The 24159-nt window shown below is 42.1% G+C and overlaps 1 protein-coding gene across 5 annotated transcripts in view; it reads left to right on the forward strand.

The window, feature by feature from the left end:
* Positions 1-23412, forward strand: part of TMEM131L (transmembrane 131 like) — a 91264-nt gene extending 67852 nt beyond the window's left edge. For 3 of the 5 annotated variants that reach the window (XM_054989887.1, XM_054989890.1, XM_054989891.1), the window contains 18 exons: positions 1650-1759; positions 2134-2206; positions 3990-4132; positions 5072-5214; positions 6050-6236; positions 6798-6983; positions 8371-8520; positions 9301-9917; positions 13426-13580; positions 14788-14912; positions 15183-15337; positions 15932-16117; positions 16991-17069; positions 17417-17502; positions 18858-18978; positions 19085-19173; positions 20703-20845; positions 22996-23412. In XM_054989887.1, the coding sequence (XP_054845862.1) occupies positions 1650-1759; positions 2134-2206; positions 3990-4132; positions 5072-5214; positions 6050-6236; positions 6798-6983; positions 8371-8520; positions 9301-9917; positions 13426-13580; positions 14788-14912; positions 15183-15337; positions 15932-16117; positions 16991-17069; positions 17417-17502; positions 18858-18978; positions 19085-19173; positions 20703-20845; positions 22996-23274 (3027 nt within the window). In that variant the 3' untranslated portion in view covers positions 23275-23412. The remainder of the gene's footprint in view (positions 1-1649; positions 1760-2133; positions 2207-3989; positions 4133-5071; positions 5215-6049; positions 6237-6797; positions 6984-8370; positions 8521-9300; positions 9918-13425; positions 13581-14787; positions 14913-15182; positions 15338-15931; positions 16118-16990; positions 17070-17416; positions 17503-18857; positions 18979-19084; positions 19174-20702; positions 20846-22995) is intronic. The other 2 variants (XM_054989888.1, XM_054989889.1) reach the window with 2 other exon arrangements.
* Positions 23413-24159: the final 747 nt, after the last annotated feature.

Below are 24159 nucleotides of genomic sequence, written 5' to 3' on the forward strand. Positions count from 1 at the left end.
GTGAGACTATTTTTAGATTTTAAAAAAATGTTGTCAAAACCACTGGTGAAGTCTTATGTTTTCATGCGGTTTTAAGAGGGAAATTATTAATCTTTATGAGATATTTTACCAAGACAGGACTGAACTTGCAAAGTCTCAGGGGGTTGGACTAGATGGTCTGTAAGGCCCCTTCCAGCTCTATGATTCTATGGTATATTTGGAAGCCACGTGCTAGAGCAGTCTTGTTTAAGCTAAGCAGGTCTTAGTCTGCTCAGGGCCACTCTGCATGTGCCATTTTAAAAAGTTCCATGACAGAAGAAAGGAGCTACAAATTCAGTAACTGATAAAACTTTTTTAAAAATAATACTTTTTTGTTATCCTGGTTGTTAGTCTAATTGTTGGAGGTATAGAGAATTGTGCCTCCTATTTTTGTCATAATTTATTCAAAAGAGTATTATTTTTAGATACGTTAGGTGACATTTGTCTATTGATGAAACAATTCTGACCTTCGAATGTCTCTTAGATCTCATATCTGTGCAAGTGGAAAGTTTCACTTGCTGCTCTTGGGGCCTCAGTTTGTGGGTCTCGAGGGAAGGGGTGGACGGGTGTGGAGCATGGTGGCCATCATTAAACAGGGCCTGGAAGTCTCCAGGTGGGCAGCACAGCAGCCAGCAGTTCAAGTACCCAGCCAGCCATTTGGCAGTGGACTGGCTGGGCTTGTGTTGGAAGGGCTTCCCTGCCAGCAGATCTGGAGGATGAGTGGACTGCTGGCTGGGGGAAAAGGTTGCACAGTCAGCCAGGCTTCCGGCACTCAGCTCCTGAACCATCTTCCCACCCGTCGCACCCTCATTCTAGGGATTGTTGGGTGTTTGGCTTGGCTCTTGGATTTATGCTATCAGCCATTCTGTCATCGTCACAACTTTGGGAGTGATGGTTTTAGTATTAGGCATAGATCCTTTTCCGGGGAAACGGGGCCACCAGCCCAGTTTCTCCATACTTTGAGATCCTCTTAAGGGATCTTGGAGGTGAGGCATTGCCAGGAGCACCTCAGTTGGGGGCTGTCGGGCTATGCTCATTCTAAAGTGGCAGGGTGATCCATGCAGAGGATTGTGCCCATGTGGAAGTTCATGGCCTGTCATCCCATGGTTTCCCCCTTCAGCAAGGAGGCTGAAAGGGTGAGGGGGTCGCTGGCCAGTAGGCAGGCCAGCCGATGCTTGGGATCTGTGCCCTAGGCAGCACCAGTGTTCCTTAAAGTGTAACCAGTACATTTGTGGCCTTTTGTTAATTATAAGAAAATGTCTGTTTTCTGTTGCCTCGCCTTACCCCTTGACTTCCCCTCTTGATGCTAGGCCCACAAGTTCGTTATTTGCATCATATGCAAAAGTAACAAATTTAGCTCATTTGTTTGAAAGAAAAATCATTATTATCTTACTCTATTATAAGATGTTTTTCTTTTGAACGTCTGCAATTGCAAATGTATTATCTACAGATATTAAATCAAATGAAAACTCTTGTGTGTGTTAATATTTCAAAAACTAAATAGTGTAAGAATGTTTCAAAACATAAGAGACTTAAAAAATATCTTGGACCTCTCAGTCTTGTGTTTTTCTCTTAACTTGAATTTTAACACAAAGGTACAAATACTAACCTAAATTTTTAAAATTGTTTAGGTAAAATATTTCACGCTAAGAAACCCTTCCTCTTTCCCGGTTGTGTTACAACTCCTGCCATTATCATACTACCCTGATCCTGAAGCTTCACTGAGTCTTCTTAGCAAATGGTAATGATGAGTATAACTATTTAAGAATACCACTTTCAATTTCTTTCATGGTCTGCTTTTCATTTTTGCTTTAATAACGTCTTTAATTTTAAAAGAAATATCCAAGCTTTGTAGCTTTGACCGCTTCTCAGCATTGCTATCTCCATTCTTAATCGAGAGCATATGATATGACTACTTCTTGCGTGTGAAGAGTATTGGTTGAAACTGTATAGCACTCATCTTTAAAACATTCTTTCACAGTGAAACAATAGAGCTAGTATTAGCTGCTTGCTAAAATTGTTTCCAAAATGTAGACTTATCCTCTAATGTGTACAGCCTAAATGTTTGTTTTGAAACAGACTCATTCGCATCTGTTTTTATCTTGGTTTGTGTAGGTTTGGCGCAAATGTACAATCTCTTAATTTTACAACCACTGAATTCAGGTTGACAGAAGAGTCTGTTCCCAGGGTAACTATGTCTGGTTTTTCTTTCTATGTCAGAAGGGAATCTTGCTGCCTGCTTGCAATAAATTTTAAAAAGTCGTTGGCAACCCCGGCTTAGCCTAGATTTCATCTTTTTTATGTATGAAAAAAATGGCTTTTTTGTGCAACATAAAATTTGCGTTTACATTTAATGAAAAGCAATTTTGAACTATTTGTGTTTATAAAGTTAGCCAAGAAATTTTCCTGAAAATATTCCCCCCCCCCCCCAAAAAAAACAGTTCTTAAATTTATATTCTGTGGTCCATTCTTACTATTGCTGGACTTTATTTATGTTGTTTATAGTCCACCTTTCTTGCTGAGGCACAAGGTGGATTACATAGTAATCCCAAAAGAAATTTCCAGAAAGGGCTCAGAAACAAAGTTAAATGACGCATTATTCTGCCTCTGAGAACTACAGGACCTCAGATCATAAGAGCAGGATGAAGCTCCAACGTCAGCATTAACCTGCTGTAAGTGCCTTGGCTTTACTGCAATGGCTGCAGTGTTCTGATAAACATGCCTTTTCTCCTAATGGGTAGGGTGAGAAATAAGGCAGGGGTCAAAGGTTTGATCCTGCCCACAGTGTATTCGTCAGCAAGCCTCTGGTCTTCATAATACGCACTCAACTAAGTGCCTTCATCCAGAGAATGTAATTCATCTGACTATCCAAAACTGCCTTTGAAAACACACCGTCTGTTTCCTAATAACATGTTTTGGTGGGGAAATTATCTTCATGACTAGACGTGTTCCAGGTCCTAACCCTGGCCTGTACATGACAAAGAGTGAAGTATGTTCCATACTCCCCCCCACCCCAACCAAGATAGCTTTGGTAGCTTGGCAGGATAAGAACCAGATCAAAATTTATATTGTGAATACACAGGCTAAAGGTAGCCGTGCTTACTGACTATCTGAACTGTACTATTTGAGAGGGGAAAGATGCACACAATTTGTACATATGCAGGGTTTTTTTTTTGCATCTTACAAACAATAAAAAGGGCCAGTACAGAAAAAGATTTTAATTTGGCTCTGCAGCCAGTAGTGAGTGGCAGCTAGCTTTACAAAGGGGGCAGTGCAAGAACTATTGGCAGCTATATGAGGACTATATGAGGATGAGCATATGCCTATCCATGCTGGAAGCCAAAAAGATGCTACATGGTGTAGGAGCTGCAAACTGTGGTGGCCTGTGAGCCTCTCTTCACTTCTGGAAGAGTCAAATGTGACTTGCAAGCCAAGGTTTGGCAGTTCTTGAGCTGAGGGAAAGTAGGACAGAAACTAATCTGAAAAAACAGGTAACCCTCTGCTAAATTGCTATAGAGCTGTTAGATGGCTCAACTGATTGCATAGGCACCTTTTACCAGTCAGAAGGCCTACCTCAGTTGCTCCAAACTGCAGTTACTGAAGACTAACAGAATTATCTATGTTCCTGTCTGCACAGCTTTGACAATGAGAGCTTATGTTTAATTAGGATACATTGATAATACTTGCTGTGCCCACTAGTATGGTAAGAAAGTGTCCTCAAAGGATAAATGAAAATGTTCTGGCTTTTACGTGTTAATAATAAAACATGATTTCATAAGTTTGCTAAAAAGATGCTCTCTCTCCATAATAAAAGTAATTCTGTATTGTAGTGTTGGACCAAAAATACTTTAATGTGTGCATGGGGACACACACACACACACACGGAACGTTACCAATCCATGCATAGTAAGGGGTGTCATGATGCCATAAGGTGAATGTTGTGATATGGTGATTTTAATTTGATTTTACAGGATGAACTGCAAAAGGAACAAGATTATGGCAGATCTAGTTTTGAAAGGCTCCATTTAAAATTGCAACCTTTGGAAACGAGACGAGTTGGTGTTGTCTTTACACCTACTGATTACAAAAGAGTAACTTCTCTTATACTTGTCAGGTAGGACTATTCTTAAACCCCTGGCCAGGAGAATGAGAAAATTTTTTAAATTACGATTTAAAGCACATCCAGGTTTCCATTCAAATACCTAAGCTTCAGTGCTGAAACTTTCAAAATTGGATCATCAAAAATGATCTGAAAGCATTTGAGAACTTTGCTGCATTGGCCAGCAGGGGGTTACATAGTTGCACTTAAACAGTAATCTATTTTAAAAACAGATGCACAGATAATCTTATCACTTTTTTCTGCATACTAATTTTCATTTCAACTCTTACCCTTTTTGCCCATCTTACCATATCAATAATTATTTAAGTTTCTCTGTGGCCTTTCTGTTCTATAAGAACCATGGAAAGGGAAGGTCATAATAATAAGTTACAGTGTATGGTGGTACTTATGTTATTAAAATGAGACAGTAAGAAGTGTAGGTATCGGAATGTGCCCTTGGTGTCAGTGCAGGGAAGAATACTTTTATTCTGTGTGTCAGGCAGTTACTGCTTTAGTCTGGGGATCAGCAACTGGCGTTTGCAGGCCAAATCCATGAAGCAGTGACAGAAGCCCCCACTTCACCACCCTCTCCACTGTTAAGCCAATCCAGAGGCTTTGTAATGAGGTAGCAGCCATGACCATGCGAACTGTTGGTATTCTGTTTGAGCAGCATCTGGATGTTGGAGGCCTGTTCATCCTTGCCCTTCTTCAAAATAGCCCTCCCATAAATATAGTTTCGAACCAGAGACCTAGTCCAAACGCTGATCTTCTGATGGCCTGTAAAGTTTGACTTTACAAAGGCTAAAAGTAATCAATATACACAGGAAACTAGCTTTAGTCTCAAATATTTTTTTGGGGGGGGTGAGGGAAACACACTTGTATTGTACTGTTGAACAAGGCATGTAGTCAAAAGCCTCCTTTGTTTTTCAACTGCTTAATGTTTATGAATTGCAGGAATAATTTGACCGTTCTGGATGTGGTCTATGTAGAAGGCACTGGAGCTAGAGAACTGTTGAAAGTAGGAGGAAGGTTGCCAGGGGCAGGAGGCTCTCTTAGATTTAAGGTTCCAGAATCTACCCTCTTGGACTGCAGGAGACGTGAGTGGCCAACCAGGATCAGTCTGTTTCTCTCAATACTACATAAATGGAAGAAGCAACAGAATAATGCTACAAGGGATGGTTTGGCATCATGGGAATGAGCCTTGGGATTTATGTCTTCCTTCTTCCTCCTCTTGCTTACTGCAGTTTCCTCCCTTTTAGAGGGAGCGTATTTTATCGTTACAGCTGAATGGTCGGATGTATGCCTTCCAGACCAGAACAGCAAACTTTGATTTGTTTCCAGACATGGAAGAAAGGAAACAAGCAAAGGGGAGGAGGGAGCACATGAACCTGAGGCTCCATGGTTTGAGGCTGAAGAGCATCAGTGGGTGCTCATTTGGGCACAGCCTGCATGGAGACATGTCTGTTTTTATTGTACATGATTATAATTCCTTGTGCACAGCTGAGGTAACATAAACATATGAACTTCACATAATGGCCATTTCCACACACGTTGAATAATGCACTTTCAATGCACTTTCACAATCCTTTGGAAGTGGATTTTTTGTTCCACACATGGAAAAGCAGTTCCAAATGTTCACTAAAGAGTATTGAAAGTGGATTATCCAACGTGTGTGGAAGCAGCCAATGATTGGGGGTTTTTTGGGGTTCACATGTTAACTACATTCATGTTTGGAAAATAGTCTGTGGAATGATACTCCATGTTACTCTCTGTTAAACCGGCTTTAATTTATTGTGAAACAAGAAATATTCTTGTCACTATGACAGTAGCACATCAAGATGACTTTATGTGATTCCCGTGAAAGTAACTTTTTTTCACTTTCTGTACAGTCTGCTATGAAAAGAACTAAATTGTCCACTTTGTTTTCTTCAGAACTGAAAGACAGCAAGCAAATTCTCTCTATCACCAAGAGCTTTAAAGTTGAGAATATTGGTCATCTTCCTATTACTATAACATCTATGACAATTAATGGGTACAGTTGTCAAGGATATGGGTTTGAAGTACTAGATTGCCACGATTTTTATCTAGCACAAAACGCTTCACGGGAAATCAGCATTGTGTAAGCATTTCCTCGTTCATTTAAAAATTAACATTTTAGGATTAATCTATAATGTGGGTCTTTGTTCACTTTGCTAAAAACCTACAAAATTTCATATTTTCTCAATGAAGATTACTTTATGACACTAAACAGAATAATTTCTCATGAGATTTAACAAGTATTCTGTAGTAGCCAACAACATCTTTTACCGATTGCTTGCGTGCTCTTTGGTGGTTAGGTGAATGTATGCATGGCCATTATTTGAGATGGTTGTCACAAAAAGATTTTTACACATGAATCAGGGCAAAGTGGCAGCCCAGAGCCTTGTTCACTCGTGGGACCTGAATGTTGCAAATACCTGTTAACCGTGAAGCCCTGCTGAAGTCACAATGCAGTAGTGGCACGAACAAGCAGTGCCTTTACTGAAGGTGTTTCACTAGCCTTCAGATATTTTAGGGCTTCATATTGGATGCTTTCCTAGCAGGAAAGGAATGAATCTACAAAAAGTGAACTCAGAAATAAACAAGAAAGCAAATGTGACCCTTGTTGCTTGCATTGACTGTATTTTTTTTTCTGATACAGGTTTACTCCAGATTTTACCTCTTCATGGGTTATTCGTGAGCTGACTCTTGTGACTGCTGGTGGTGTAGAATTCCACTTTACACTCAATGTGACCCTTCCTCACCATCTCTTACCTCTGTGTGCAGATGTAGTACCAGGACCCAGCTGGGAAGAATCCTTTTGGAGGCTCACAGTGCTCTTTGTCAGGTAAAAAACATTTTAATTCAGACTGGTGTCAACTAAAACAGTAAGATGGCACACCCGGCTGCATGTGAAACATGCTTAGGCTGGGTGCCACTTTTTGCCTCTCTGCATGGATGGAAAGACAGCCTTACATCCCTGGGCATCCAGGCTTTGGGAGGTGGGGCCTGGCCCTGTAAAGGGCGGCTCCGCCTCTGTAGGGCTCAGTCAGCTTTGAAAGCTCGGCCCACCCACCGCACCCTATGGCAGTACAGGATTAGCTGGTTGCTGGTTACCAGGGCCAGGTAGGAATTTTTTCTCCTTTTCCCAAATTGGCACAGGGATGAGGTGTTTTTCGCCTACCTTGTACTGTCTTTTAGGAGTGGTACTTGGAGTGGTGGAACTGTAACCTATGTCCCTGGCAGGTTAGATTTGGGTAGACAGAGCGGGCCGGTGAGCACCCAGTGGCACCTCCCCATTGGTGGGGAATAGGGGTCTGTCAGGGATCGGCTGGCGGGCTGTACGGCTGTCAGCTGAGAGGGCAGACTGCCTGTGGGACCCCCTGTACAAGTCCTTCCCTTGGGCTTCATGGCTGCGGTGTATGGAGCTTTAAGGGGGGGAACCATTCGCCTGGCCGGCTGGGTTACAGCCATTCGCATGGATGGCTCGCACCTGGGGAGGGGTGACTCGCCCAGACAGGTCGGGGAGGAGGTCCGGGGTGATCCCTTGGTCCTGACCTGTACCACTAGTGATGCCCTTGCCGTTATTAAGTTTAATGTTGGTCAATAAATGGCCCAAATTTATACCCAAGCCTTGTGTCTGTCTTCATTCCGAATTGGGGGGGGGGGGGGCAAATAAATAAATCCACTAGCAATGCCTGAATACGTTTCTAGTTACAGTTAACAAATACTATCTTTTGTAAAGTCTTGTAAGGATTTTTATAACCCTTCTAGCAAAGCAAGTTTCTGGATGTTTTTATGCCTATTAACATTTGTCTGTTTAGTAAAGATGTCCACTGAGGTTGTTCCTGTAATAGAGAAGTCACTGTATTTTAGTTTTGGAGGCTGTGACAGAAGTCTTTACAAATAGCTTACTTACCTTTGAAGCAACTGTTGAAAGCAGAAAAAAAAATCCCCTGAACAGCCCACTTCTTTGCTCTTCTGTGGTTGCCTGTAGAATGTAGAAAATGACCTCATAGGCAGAGAAGTGGATGGTAAACAGAAGTGGGGAAAGGTAGGAGCCAGGGTACATCTGGATGGAGATAAGAATCACAAATGTTTGAAGAAGGGCATTTTACCAGTATTTCTATTTGCCTGTTGTATTTTCTCATCTTCTAGTATTCCAAGCACAATCCCCAGTTTCTGTTGACTGCCCGTTTCAACTAGTCTCTTGAAAACATTTCTTTCTCTTGCAGCTTGTCTCTGCTGGGTGTGATTCTGATCGCTTTCCAACAAGCCCAGTACATTCTAACAGAATTCATAAAGTCAAGACAGAGGCCAAATCCCAGCTCTTCTCCATCACAAAACAACAGTTCTGTGGACATCATCAGTTCTGACTCTTACAAGTAATAAATATTTTCTTTCTATTCAAGACTGGGGGAGAGGGCAGAACTCTTTAAAATGGTGAATTGATTGAGCACCTGCATAGACAGGTGGAAGTTGGTAATTTATCAAGAATGAGGCGATCGGGGAGGTTCTATAGCAGTTTCTGCTTGTGCAAGAGATAGTACAGCTGGAAAAATATACTTAGTCAGTACTTTAGAATAAAATGTGAAATTCCCTTCCATGAATGATCGACTACTTCACACTGGCTTTCTGATGTTGTGATTTAGTAAGGAAAAGTATAAATGTCTTGGATATTATGGGATTGAAGGAGGCATAGGAAGGTCAGGACTCAGACATCGAATGTTTCCCATCCCCAGGTTTACTGAATTTGTTTCATATACCTGCCACTGCAGGGCTGCTCCCTCTTATGAGCTGCTTTGCTGCACCAAGGGAAGATTGTTTTCCTGTCAGAATAGTTTCTCAAACTGTCAGAAACAACCTCATCTTTGAAGGCAGGGGAGATTTCTGGGCAAGTGCAGCTGTAGAGAGCCAGGAAGAACAATCTACTTGTATTTTCTAGTTTTCTTGGGCACCATTGTGTCTGAACTAAGTGTATTGGCTAAAATAAGTAAAAAGTTGAGAAGACTTTTTTAAAATGAAGGGTCCGACACAGTATACAGTTAGGGTCAAGATAAAAACCCGGTATTCAATATCATGACTATTTTCCCTTGTCTCTGTCTTCATGCTTCAAAAAATTATGGAAACAATAAATAAATCTGTTAACTTGAATTCATATTCAGGGGTAGCTGCAAAACGTTTACGGATGCTTATGGTTCGTCTGATAAAGGGAAAGGAAAAGGCTCCCTTTCTGTGGGTACCGCAACCAGTCGAAGCCAGAATGCTGCCAAGAGGAGTCCAGCAACATACAGCCATTCTCAAAAGAAACACAAATGCTCTGTGTACTATGGAAAACAAAAATCAAGCACAGCCATTAGCAGCAACATTTTAACTACTGATGACAAACAGAACCAGCCTGTTGAAAATCAGACTTCAGCACCAAAGGAGGACATTTGCACTGTTCGCGAGAGCTGGTTAAACCTAAAATATGCAAGTAGCATAAATGTAAACATGCAAAAGAATTTGCTGCACCCAGGGAATTTTCTAGACAAAGAAGAAAGTGCATTGAAAAATGCAACACTTCCGAAAAACACTTCTTCAGAATGCAGTTTGAAGGAGGGTCTTCGTACAAGTATGTTTCCTAAGGAAACGAACCTTAAGACTTCAGAAAATATAGTTGAGCTTAGAGAATCTGAGCTGTGTCTCTTGAAGTCATCGAAGAAGCTATCTGAAAGTCGCTTCTCCAGACATTCACCTCAGCAACAATCAGAATTCCAAGACATTTCTAGGAAAAATAATGGTAATCTTTTTCATATACACCAAGAGTGTTTGAATGGTCTCAACTGAGAAGCGCATGCCAATGTTTAGGATAAGTATAGAGAGAAGGTAGATGATGGCCAAGTACTGGCAAATTTCTGGTGGGCAACCTAATGTTGGGATTCTTAGAACTTGGTTGATTCAGCATGTCTTACAGTGCAACCCTAAGCGGAGTTACTCCAGTCTAAGCTCACTGATTTCAGTAGGCTTAGACTGGAGTAGTTCTTAGGATTGTACTATTATATTCTTAAGCAAGTCTGGTGACTTGAGATCATTTAACCAGAGATGTAAAACTTCTGAAAACTTGTGGCAGGGGGAAACCTAGATTTTTTTTTCCAGGAAAAAAGCCAGAATTTGAAATGGACAGATTGAGCTATATGTGTCTTCTTGTTTAAGAACATTAAATGCATTATGCATAGCTAGCACAAAAATTACACTAATTGTCATTGCTGCAGCTGATCAGTAGAGGGAGTAAATTTTGAAAGTCACACAATTGCCTGATTCAGTTCAGGACCTCAAGAAAAGGAACCTTCTTGGTCTCATGTTCTCACACACCATGGTTCTGATCCAAATTATGCCCCTGTATGTATCTGGGAAAAGCTTTAAAACATTGTTTCCTCTACTGATTGGCTGGGGTTGCAGTGGTCTCTTGAAGGGGTCGCTGCACTATGGCAGCACCTATCCTGCAGCAACCTCCAGTTGGAGTATATGTGGGGTGTCTACCAGAAGCAGTGGCTGAGAGGGCCTTCCTCCTTTGGGAGAATCTGCATGTTTCAGCCAAGTCCTCACAGAAGGGGGGGGGCACATTATAGCTGCCATCACGAACTTTGGGCTGAGCCCAGCCTCCCCCTCCTCATGAGACCTCCCAGGGTACCAGACAATAATGACTCTGAACCCTGTGAGTAATAATTTTCTTTTAATCATGTGATTCCCTACTTAAGTTTTGAAACTTACGGAGGGCTGTACAATTTTCTTTTTATGAATAAACAGCTTGGTCACAAGTGACATACAAGCTACATGATAATTAGATGCCTAACAACATGGAAAATCCATGAAAATTTTGTGCCATCTCCGAATCCATGGCCAGCCAGTTATGTGCAGCCCGGTTCAATGTGCAGGACTGTATATTTTGTTGTTCAAAAGATTTCTCTTATTCCTATAAATCACTGGATCCAGATTCAGAGAAATTTGTCTTCTCGTTGCCCCTCCCAGCCCCAGAAAGGGCCTCCTAGCAGCCTTGAGCCCCTGCACCTCTCCCTGGGAGAATTACTTACTGAGGCAGCCATTTTGATCAGTGCCCCTCCAACATCCTCTTCCCTCCTTTCCCTCCTTTAAACTTTGCCTCCCCTTATCAAAAGAGCAATTGACTTTTCAGTAATAAGATAACTTTCAATTTATTTAAATGTAATCGTTAACTCAACTGCCTTTTAACCAATGAATCCAGTAAAAATGGTTTCATTGGAGGACAACCCTGATAACAGCAGCTGTGATATCAGGGCCATTCACCACCTGAAACATTTTTGCTAGATGATGATAGAGCCAGCATGGTGTAGTGGTTAAAGTCTTGGACTAGGATCTAGGAGACCCAGGTTCAAGACTCCACTCTGCCGTGGAGTCTCACTGAGTGACCTCAGGCCAGACCCCTCTCTTAGCCTAACTACCTCACAAGGTTATGGTGAAGATAATTGGAGGGGTGATAATGGATAGGGTAGTATACATATCTAAATAAATAAATTTATAATGAATTTCTACTGTATAAATCATTTTGCGCAGCTTATCTCAGTCGTCTTTATAGTAGCCCACTAAAGTAGGCCAGTAGTTATGTCCCCTTTGTCCGGGGTCTGAGCCCCAGCCCCCAGACTTGACAAGAGGGAACAGCAGGTCAACCGGGCTGACGGGCAAACAGAGGGGGCAGCCAGCAGCCAGCAGGTCAACCGGTCAGCCAGCAGACAGTAGGTCAACCGGTCTGACTGGCAAGCAGAGGGGGCAGCCTGGGGGCAGCAGGTCATCCCCTCCCACGGGCAAATGGAGCCAGAACCTGCCGGCGCCAGGGGCAAGAGGCAAAGGCCCAGGGCCTCAGGAGTCAGGGGGAGACAGAGAGAAACCAGCGAGTCCCACTCCCCTGGGGAAGGAAAGGGGACTAAGCAAGGCAGAAGGGGGCAAAGGCAGAGGGATTGGGGGCCCAGCAGTCACCCACCCAAGGACCTTACCTAAGGAGGAGAAGCAGCAGCAGCCCCAACAGCCCAAAGCCACGCCCCAGCTAGAAAATAGTAGCCTGGCCCAGGAGTTGCCAAAAGCCAAGCCACTCCAGGTGGGGCTATTGGAGGCACTCTGCAGGAAGCCCTGGGCAACCAGCCAAGGAGCCGCAGCTGGACCCACCTTCAGCCATCAGCTCAGCCAGGGAGGCCGAGCTGCTAGCCAGGGGACTGCAGCTGGACAGGCCTTCAGCAATCAGCCAAGGCAGGGAGGCTGGGCAGCCAGGGAACAAGGCACAGCTGGTGCTGGTCAGTGGGGCCAGATCAGCTACCCCAGCTGCAACTGCTTGGTGCAGCCCAAGACTGGGCTGGAAGAGGGGTGGGACAGTAGAAGGAAGCCCTATAAAAGCTGGCTGGGAAGAGCCCTGTGGTGTGGGTGTGAGTGAGGAGTGATGATGTGGAGTGAGAGCGGTGCAATGCAAGAGTGGAGGTTTGGAGGAGAGTTCTGGAAGGAGGGGATGAAGGAGGACACAGGGGGCAAGCAGGCCAGGTTGAGCAGGCCAGCGAGTGGACTGAGAGGGAGTCTGGGTGAGGTATACCGCCCCTCCTTTCACAGAGCAGGGTCCTGCAGCATCCCTGGCCCCCCTATGACGTCAGGAGCAGACCTCCCAATGCCACACCCAGCGGCAGCGGCGGCAAGCCCTGACACCCTTGCTGTAGAAACACTACTGTGCTTTCATCAGGTGTTGTCATGGCGTGAGGCTTGATGCAGTGCCCATCAAGGACCAATCTTATTCATGTCTCTGTGAGTTGCACACCACTGGTCTAATCCAAATTGGTGGTTCAGAGGTCTGGACCTTGTGTTTCTGAACTGTCACATCATGGAACAGAGAACCAAAATTGAAGCTTTAATTTACCAGTTCCTTTGCAATTACTTAAGGGCAGTCTGTCATCTTTATACTGAGAGATATTGAAGAATGACTGAATATATGGTATTTTTGTCTAAAAAATCAAATAGATAATTTAATTAGGTTGGAGGAATTCTATTGCATTTGTACATTTATATACACATGTAAGATAAATGGATTTAAAATGCTAACATTGTGTCACATCGTGGATTTGATAGCTTTAAGTAGATAAGGAAATAGCATTCTTAATATTAGTGGTGTTCAGAAAACTATCTTTTTTTAAAAAAAAAACAATGTCCAAGATTAATATGAAACTAGGTGGGGAATAAATGAGGCTTACTCTTCTAACGTGAGATAACTGTGTTTGTTTGTTTTTTTCATTTTTAAGGAAATAATCAGCAAGTGCCTCTCAGGAATGAAACAGAAAACTGTGAGACTTTGAAAAAGCAAGTTAATACAAAGCCTTCTGCAGAGAAGATAATAAATAAAGGGCTGAAAGATGAATCATTGTGCTGTGGAAAACAGGAAATTTCTTCTGCTGAGGTCTTCAGCTATACGCTTCTTAAAACCTTTAAAAATAGCTTTTGGACTCTGAAATGGCACGAAGACACTTTTTTAAAATACACAATTGTACTGGTGCAATATTGGAGTGGGTAGTTCAGTACATAGCCGTTTGAGAGACTTTCTGTGCAATTAGAGTGGACGTATATTCATAGTGTTTCATGAATGACTTTTAGCAGCATCATTGGTTCAGCCTAAGTTTGACTTTAAGGCTAATTAACACAGTGATCTTCAGTCTGAAATAGTACCTGCACAGTAAAGTGGCTTGTTAACATAAGTTGCCTTTGTAAAGTTACTGCAACCTTGAATCATTAATTAAAGAACAAGTCACTGGCTTGAGTCCGGCAGTCCCTCAACAGAGCTCTGCTGGTTTGCCTGTCTCCCCCTGCTGTGTGGGCCCTGCACCTCCCAGAAGGCCACTCCTGAAGATCAGTGGGATATTGGGAACAGCAGACAGGTGAAAGGGCAAGCTTGCATTGAAACCACTAATTTTTAGGCAGGAGTTTTAGGACTGTACTTCTCATCCAGAGTCAGTGTGCTACATTACAACCTAATGTTAGGTTGCTTTAAGACTGACTGACTTGGATGGGTTTATGTTGCCAAAGTGCAGAATTACAGCTGAAGCCTGCTTTAACGCTCCCCGCCCCCTACCAGTTCTTATAGTTCAGATTTACGTCTCCTACCATTTTCTCATAGCTCTGGGAACAGCTGGATTTTCTTTAGGTTAGCTGTGTGCTTAATCTAAAGCTTAAATAACTTTTAAGGCAATGTTGTTCCTTATTGTTTCTTCGATAGCAGTTCAGGTGAACAGGATGGGAAACAAGAAAAAGTGAAGAAAGAAAGGATTTATGTACTGAAGGTGTAACCAAACTGGTCATAAACCTGACAGATGGTTCTGTTTTAATCCAGCCAAAATTGTACAGACCATTGTTCCCTGGTTCTTAGCCTCTTTACGCCTCTGTGGTGTGCTGTTGAAGAAAGAATCCAGGGGCATGAAGGAGGCAGAGAAAAGGTGCATACTAAAGTTTCAGAATCAGAACTTTGTGTGTCTGAACTTTAACATTCATACTAGTGACAGAATATTTGTGCACGATTATTACTTTGGAGCATTGTATTCATGAAACATTAACTCGGTCTGATGATCTTGAGCCCTTGAGTTGTCTCAAGAAGTCCTATTCTTGCCTTTCAGCCAGAAGATGCTCATTGGAAAAATGGGTCTCAGGAGAAAAGAGAAGGAAATTTACCAAATACAAATTGGAATAGAAATAGAGCAAATAGAAGGAATAAGAAGAAGCACGTTAATGTATCTGTGCGGTATGTTTTGCTAGCTTCCACATGTTCTTCGGTCTTTAATTCTGGTGGACTTGCAATGCTTCTGTGACTTCGGGGAGACACATGTACCTAGCTTCTGGAGGAAGTGCCTTAAAGTGGCATTATAGCCTTTCAGCTAGTCTGAGAAATAGGCTAGGATTGGGGCCTTTGCCTTCTAATAGCATACATAATCTCCATTGTTACTAATTAACAAACACAATGGTTGGAAAAGAAAATATATCTGGGGGTTTTTTTTGTTTGGGATTGTTACAGGGTTCCTGAACAAGCTGAACTGAAGCATGCATGCAATGAATTTGAAAGACCTGAACTTCGAACTAATATTAATATAAGAAACTGGTGCGCTCAAAGCAACAGCGAACCTTGTAAAACAGAAGAGAGAGCTGTTTTGTCTACACAGAGAGAAGCTGGTATGTCATTACAAGTGATCTGAAAACAAGTACTGTGTAACTTTTTAAAGTCTTTATTTTGAATCCTTTCCTTTGTAACTGTCCTCTAATCAAAGAACTTAGAACACAACAGGTACTGTAGTGTGACTGCTGCCTTCTGAGTCCGTTTCCTTGGAACAGTCTCGGCCAATGAGAAAGGACTTGGGAGAATGGGATGGTCATAAATCATATGTCTTAACATGTCAGTAAATCTGTGTGAAGGCTCTGTAGCACAAGTAGGCAAATTTAGAAATTTATCTTTATTCATTTGAGTGTTTTTATTCTACTTTTCTCTTGCAAAGCAAGACTCAGATTGGCTTACACCCCCTGTCCCCCCCCCAACAATCTAAAAATCAAATGTAATCAGGCAACAGAAGCAGCAGTCAGAAGGTGAGGCTGAGCCCCTGGAAGAAAGCTCCTAATGAACAGTCATCCCTGGTTTCTGCTATGAATACATGCCTCCAGTTTCTAGCTGCAAAATACAGATTCTTTGACAATTGCATCTTTGCTTGTTAGCAAGAGTAAAATGATAAGAGGCACAAGACCATGTTTTGTTCTGTTTCCCAAATTCACCAGAAGGTTTCTATCAGTGGCCCAAGAAGAAGTGCGTGGATAGGTTTTGCTCAGACTCAAGCTCTGACTGTGGAAGCTCTTCCGGTAGCGTCCGTGCCAGTCGAGGCAGCTGGGGCAGCTGGAGCAGCACCAGTAGCTCTGACGGAGATAAGAAACCGATGGTTCCCGGCAGACACTTCCTTCCTTCTAGTAAGTACCAAAAATGTTGTGTGTTCTCTGTTGTATTTCTGGTATTTTTAGAAAGCACCACGTTCTGCCCACTATGGTTAGTTTTGTTGAGGGCTCTCTTTTAGAGGCTGGAATTCCAAAAATTAACTACAAGCTGTCTGTAAAATACTTTGCAGAAAAGATTATCTGTGTGTGCTTTTACATCTTCATTGGATCATAAATGCTTCTAGCGAATCCTTCATCTCTTCTAAATCTCCTGTGGCATTATTGGATATGTGGTTAGTTGAATAGACCCTTCCCTACAAGGAAGGGTCAAAAGTAGCACATTTTACATTTAATCTCACTGATTGACCTAAATTCCTAGTCTGCCATTGGGGAATCCTATAGAAGAGTGTCATTAGCCAATATCCAAATTCCTATAACATTTGTGAGGGGTGAACAGCACCATTTTTAAAAGGGAAACATTCCTATAGTTAAATTTAAGATGCATCCTGCCACAGGTAAGTGGGTATTTTTGAGATTAATTAAGTCTACCTGGATAGCCCAGGAGAGCCTGATACTGTCAGGTCTCAAAAGCTAAGCTAGGTTGGCCTTGGTTAGTAATTGGATGGGAGACCTCCAGCGAAAACCAGGGTTGCAGAGGCAGGCAATGGCAAACCACTTCTGTTAGTCTCTTGCCATGGAAACCCCGCCAGGGGCCGCCATAAGTCAGCTAAGCCTTGAGGGCACTCTCCACCACTGCCAGCTGTTTACTTAGGATTATTTATCCACAGTCCCTGCCCTGTTATACATTATTCTAGATAAATCCATGTAGTCATAGCAGTTAGTAACTGTCTTAGATTACTGTCATCAAAATGTTTGATTTCACAATAATTTTTTTATTTGTGTTCATAGGGGAAAGTATTCCTTGCAATGATTTTTCAACTGAAACACCCATTACTTTAAATCTCTCTCATAACATCTGCAATACCAGGTAAAGTCTTTTCCACATTTCTGGAAAGCAATAAAACACCATCAGCTTTCAAATCAAGTTAGCCCATGATCCAAAAGTAAAATAAGTCTTGGAAATCACTTTGAAATGTTGGACTGGTGCTTCATTTGGTAGTTTGTTTGTTTATTTAAAAAAACTATTCCCAGTAAATGCATAGAAAACTCCATATTAAGCAACACTGCATCACAGTGCAACCAAAATAGAGGAAACTATGCAGACTACCTATAAAAGATGTACTATATTGTCTGCTTCTGGCTTTTCTGGTGGTAGCTACTTTTAGTGCAAGTTACTCCTCTTACTATGTAAAATGTGTTTTAATTTGCCTTTAGTAGAGATGTGAATACTGTCCCCCAGTTTCCAGAGAATCTGTGCCCAAACTTCACTGACATAACTGCAGATCCAGACAAGAATAAAGGTTAGTTAATTAAAATAATCTGATACTGTTCTTTGCATAATATATATATTTATTGTACCATGATATTAATCAATTACTTTTACTTCCTATAAATGTCTTAACTTCTCCTCCTCCTGTTGGTTAAAAAAGGCACATTGTCAGTTTTCTTAATTTTTCCAGTTAAAGTTGCTACTGCCCAAGCGATGTAGAATACTGTCTCAGTAGACTTACCCAGGTTAAATAAAAGACTATGCATATTTTATACGTATGATTTTAGAGGAAAGTGCTACATTGATTTCTGTTTACAGCCTAATTCTCCCTCCAAGTTGTGAATGTATCCATCTTTCATTTCTTGTATGTATGTGTATTTCACTTTTTGCACTTCTGTTCAGAGGTGTTGCATTATAGTAACAAAGATCTATTTGGAAGTAGTTTTACAGCAAAGAATCAAATTACACATTAACACGAGGAATCTGTAATCGGATCCCCAAATATGTATTTCGGCTGCAAACGCAGCAGCTGGAAAGGAATGGGATGTGTATGGGGAAGGTTGAGCTCCCCCCCCCTCCCCCGCCCTTGCCAGTACCATATCCCCAGTCAGAAATGCTCAGGTGACTCTACTGTGCCTTCCTTTTCCCCCTACCAGGGCTTAATGGAACTTTTGGGGCCGTTTTTGATTAGAGCAATGGAGCAAGAGAGAATAGTTTACTCCCCTCTGTATTGTTCCAGCCATTTCTTCATGGGATCTTTAAATTTGTACTATTCAATCCTATACAGCCACATCTGAAGCCGGAATTTTTTGGGGTGGGGGAAAGAGGGCAGTGTTGCTGCCTCTTCTCCTTCCTCTGTATCTTTCTGAAATACTCCTCCAGAGGATCAGAAGGAAATAGATGGGTGGAGCTACAACCAGAAAGAAGAATCAGCAGAAATCACTGCCCAGTCTCTTGCTTGAGCTCTTCCATGAGTCTGAATCCACATCTTTCCTGAATAATGGAAGAGCTCAAGCAAGAGACCGGGCAGGGATTTCTGCCAGTTTGCCCTCCTACACTATATGATGAATCTTCAGGAATTGCTTTCCAGAAGCGCAGTGGGCAGGGGCAAACATCTGTTCCACAAATGTATCGTTTTGCAGATCCATCCCAGTATGCTTAAATACAAAAATACTTAGTTAAAAAGCGATTTAAACAAACAATAAAATTAGTATTCCATACTAACATTTGCTTCTAATGATTTATAATTTCCATGTCGCTTTTAAAAAAACACCTTCCTGATATCAGATACTGTGCAGCATTTTTATTGTAGAGCTTGAATTTCACTCTAATGTTGCTTAAAGAATGTGGTATTTCATAGGTGGTGCTCTCAACTTGCCTCTCTAGGTCTCTATCCAGCAGGAGATCTGTGGCCTCCTCAGCCCATCTGCCTAGCAAACAGTGTAAACTACGGCCTGGAGAACAACATCCCATGCATGATCCAGGAAAACTCTTCCATACACAATGGGCAGGTTTTCTTTTTTTCTCACTTTCTAGATTTCTGCTTGCATTTTTTTTTTTTTTGCAAATTATTTTTTCAAAGTGGTATTAAATTTTGCTTTGTCTTGTATTAGCTTCATTGATTGGAATCCATCATGTGATGGCCAGTTTACCAATATGTACTGTCCGGTTGAAGTGAATGATTACAGTGCTTTTCCAGAAGGTAAGCTTCCTTCCAAGCCATGGGCAGTTGGATATGAAACAAGCATATTTGTCCTAAGGCCTGTCTCTGTCCATTTGTCTTCTGTCTGGCATCTAAAAAAGGTAAAGGTAGTCCCCTGTGCAAGCACCGAGTCATTACTGACCCATAGGGGGACATCACATCACGACGTTTTCTTGGCAGACTTTTTGTTATGGGGTGGTTTGCCGTTGCCTTCCCCATCATCTACACTTTACCCCCAGGAAACTGGGTACTCATTTTACCGACCTCAGAAGGATGGAAGGCTGAGTCAACTTTGAGCCAGATATTTGAATCTGGCTTCTGCCAGGATCGAACTCAGGACATGAGCAGAGCTTGGGCTGCAGTACTGCAGCTTACCACTGCCCTGCATTATCCCAGTATCAACATTCCTATCTACCTACCTACCATTCAACTGTCCACCCAGATGATTACTCTTACATTCATACCCATAGTACTCAGATCCACCTTGAACCCCTGCTCAGCTAGATTCTGTTCTCCCCCCACCCCAGTAGGCCTGCTTATAGCCCTCCCAAGCAGTCTCATAAGCCCTGTGTCCTCCCCATGTCCAGACAAGTCAAAATTAAAGCAAAATATAGGTTCCAGTTGAAGACTTTTCTGATAGCAGAAATCCGATCTACACTACATTGTTGACTAAAAGTTCAGCTTTTTGCAGCCATAAAGTCATCTCTTCAAGTGATGGCTTGATGGTTCTCTGCAGTGTCTGAAATTAAGAACTTGGATTTGTTCAATAGTGTTTCATGTTTAGTCATGAGTTGTGCCATGTAGTGAATTGTTCTGGCAGCATTACTGCTCCAAGGGAGGACATTGACATTAAGAAGTACTACACAATCTAGCCTGTCCTTGTGGTTGCTGCTTCCAAATGTTATGGATTTAGTGGTGGTGATGGAGAGTGCCCTCAAGTCATAGCTCAGGTATAGCACATCTTTTGTGTGAAAGCATTTTTTCTTGCAGTGTCAAATACCCCATACTTCTAGCTTATGCTCTCGCTGTTAATATTGCAGTGTTGGAGGAGATTCAGAAAACTTACTAAGCCTTAGCGCTTTTTCCTGTAAAAGTTCTAAAGTTCTTTTATGAGTAAAGAAATATTCTTTATTCTTAGTAAAGAAATATTCTTAATTAATTTTCCTTGAGAAGTACCTAACAATTCTAGTTGTTGTCCATGAGCTTAGATCATAATAACATTCAATTTATATAATAAAAACATTTGATTTATATAACGCCATTTATATACCACCCTTCAGGACAACTTAACACCCACTCAGAGCGGTTTGCAAAGTGTGCTATTATTATCTTCATGACAATCACCCTATGAGGTGGGTGGGGCTGAGAGAGCTCTGAGAAAGCTGTGACTGACCCGAGGTCACCCAGCTGGCTTCAAGCAGAGGAGCCGGGAATCAAACCCGGTTCTCCAGATTAGAGTCCTGCCGCTTTTAACTACTACACCAAACTGAGTCTTTGATGCATGTATCTCCCTTTCTCCTAAATTATAGAAAACATGAACTACCATAATGGCTTCCCATGTGCTGCAGAAGTTCAGAACACAGCCTTCATTGATCACAACTGTCAGTCTACTTGGAGCACCACACCTAACCTCCCTCCAACCTGGGAACCAACCAATTATGTCAACTCAACGGTGAGTGTCACAAGTATTACCATAAAATGACCTTTTAGGGCAATCATATCAGTTGTTTCTCTTGAAGTTCATTTGACTGTAGAAGGCTCTTTACTAATATGCTTCAAAATTTAACCCTCACCACTTCCATTTCCCTTGTAGCCCAGTCAGATCTGTAGATGAGAGACTAAAGCTGAAATTAGATTTGAATTTTGGGTTGTTTAATTGATATTTAAGTGGATGTTCTATGGGATTTGTCTGTCACCAAGTGGGAGAATACTATGTGAAAGTGGTTCTCCCCCTGACATCATGATGGACATTGGGGAGGGGAGGGTCCTCAGTAAAGTGTTTGCAACTATAATATAAGCAATGAACAAAATGCTAGCTGTTGCAACAAAAGTTTTTAAAAGGAGAACTGGGTGAAATTGTCTGTGAAGCAGAAGCTTATTTAGGAACTTGTCATTCATACACAGTTTGCCTGCATGACCATCGTAGTGTAGAAAACGCATGAATTTTGCTGTTAATTTTTTAATCTCCTTTGTTTTTTCTGGAAAAAATGCAGTCACTAGCAGTATGCAATCTGGCTCTGGGAATCAGCTTTTTAAAGCCAGATTTATGCCAATTTGGCATAATCTGGTGTTGATGGTTCCACAGGTCAGCCCCTGGATTGGATCTGGGCGCTGGGCCAGATTATCTGGCCACTACTACACCTGTTACAGGCAGCTAGCAAGAGGGCAGACACAGAACCAAGCCCTGCGCTGCTGGTGTAGGAGAGAGGTGTGGGGCAGGGGAGGAGGGCAGGCAGAATGGATTCCCATCCCCTTCTGTCTCTCACCCAAGCTCCAAAAGAGCCCCAGCTTGCCAGTGCTGAGCACTCTTTAAACTCTGCAGCTTGGTGGCAACTGAGAGATTCTTCACCATTTCCTTAGGGAAACAATGGAGAGTGGCTGGGGGCAGCTTGTTCAGGGCCTCATAGAATTGGACCTGAAATTTGGGGGGAAATTTGATGAAATTAGTGCAAATAGGGGATTAATGGCCAGTTAAATCCAATATTCTCTAACCTGGCTCAGAGAATCTGACCTGGATTTCATGAATCCGGGATTTTTTATATATATATAAATGAAACCAGTATCTGGATCACCTGGATTTTTTTCGGGGGGGGGGGGGGAGGTGCACACTCTCATTGTCGCAATATTGAGGAAAACCATTAGAGCTCAGTCACTTTAATGCTAATTCTTTTCCAAAACTTGTCTTGGTTCTGAACTCAGAAGCAGACCTTGAAGAAATCAGTTCAAAGATAGTGGCTCATTTTCAGAAAGGCAGAAGAGCAGGGCTTTGATAGACAAGAGATGCAATCTGTGACATTTGTATGCAAAACAACATAGTCACAGGGAGGATGAACTATCGTTTTTGCTCCTTGGGAGCCCTGTGTTTGGTTGTGATAATTTATACACACTATACCATTTCATTATAGATATGTAAGCAGTAAGCATGAAAGGACTTTAAGGGCAATTTAAGTTTTTCTTTGGTTGGTTAATTGCAAGACTTATACCCTGCCTTTTTGCCCAGATAGGGCCCCTAAGGCGGCTGTTAACAGGGCATGTGCATGTTGGTACAAATGCTTCCGCTTAGCAAAGGCCTCGCAAAGTAACGGCCAAACCAGAAGAGATGCTGAGAGCTCCGTGAGTGGAGCTTCCAGCCTTCTCATTCAGAGATCAGATGAGCAGGGAGACAATTCCAGTTGAAACCAGTGTGAGGAGGAACGGGGAGCTTACGTTTTTCCTCTGTACAGTTTTCCCAGCCTGCAAAGGTGCCAGGGAGCCTCTGTTTCGGTCCATTGTGCAAACAGTGCACCTGTATCAGTGACATACATTTGCCACAACTGGATAAATAGCAGCTCCTCAGGACCATTTCAGGTCAGGAGACTGGGGCAGCAAGAAGGTTGATAACCTCTTCCCTTACATCATAGTACTAACAGGAACTGGGACCCCCCCCCCCCCATGCACCTGATTTAAAAAACAAACAAACGTGTTGGTTGCTCTGTTCATGGAACTCGCAGAGTCTTGTCTGATGCTAACTCACTTTCCACCCTAGGTTTTCTAGCTTTTCTTCCATTCTGAATTTCTAAATGCGTCCATTTGAACTCCATGGTGTTTGCTGTTGTCTTTCAGCCCTACCTCTCAAGCACCAGAAGTTTGTCCCCTATGTCTGGACTGTTTGGTTCCATCTGGGCCCCTCAGAGTGATGTTTATGAAAGTTGCTGCCCAGTCAGTGCCAACGCTCAACATTCGACTCAGGTTGAAAACCAGGCGGTGATATGTAAGCAGGAATACTACCCAAGATTTAACCCATTCCGTGCCTACATGAACTTGGACATATGGACTTCAGCAGCCAACCGAAATGCAAACTTCCCTCTTTCTAGGGACTCGGGTTATTGTGGAAACATGTGAAAAAGAATTTGGTTTTTAAAATGTGAAGTAAAGATGCTTTCAGTTTTGATTCTAGAATAAGCTGGTTGTGGAACTAGAATTCAATGTTGGTGGATATTTTGGCACTTTTGTATGGAAAATAAACTTTTTTTTACTGGAGCGGGTGGATTTTCTGCTTTCATAAAAACCAAGATTTGTTTAATAATAATCTAATGTTGAAGGTTAGGAAGGAGCATAAAAACCTTCGTAACCTAAGCAGTTGCTGGTGGAACTACATACTGCTGTCCCTGGTAGGATGGGGGAAAGACTGCTTCCCTTGCTAAGGAATACCTTCTCTGAAATTAACATCTACTGATGTTGTGCTGGCTTCTGCAGATCTGATTGTCTCGAGAACCTTGTTAAGATGCTGCAGAAGGAGATAGGCATATCATGTTTTGCAATTCCAGTAAAACCATATTAATTACGTTGCTGGATCAAAGAAAGGGCCATGAAACCCAGCATTCTGGAGGTCCATTCTATTTAGCTGTCCTAGATAATCTGCCATTGCTTAATTATATTTTAAAGCCATCTAAACTTCTGGCCGGAACCAATTTTGTGGTAGTGAATTTCATAAATTATGGTTGTTTTCAGATATTGCATTTAACCAATATTAAGCTGAAATGCTCAAATTAAACTAAATAGAATGGAAACATGAAGAAGTACTTCCTGCTGTCAGACCTGAGCATTTAATGGCTCTCGATTCCAGTACTATGAAAGGAAAACAGTTGTGTTCGTCCAGTCACATGACTCATACATTTACAAAAGTGAATGCTCGCTCACTAGCATCTGTCCCCATCTCTGAATTAAATACTCTCAATTTTTGAGCCTTTCTTTGTAATGGAATATTCCAACTTCTTGATCGGTTTA

This window comes from Eublepharis macularius, chromosome 10, assembly GCF_028583425.1.
Source record: "Eublepharis macularius isolate TG4126 chromosome 10, MPM_Emac_v1.0, whole genome shotgun sequence".
In the NCBI taxonomy this organism is placed as follows: Eukaryota; Metazoa; Chordata; class Lepidosauria; order Squamata; family Eublepharidae; genus Eublepharis; species Eublepharis macularius.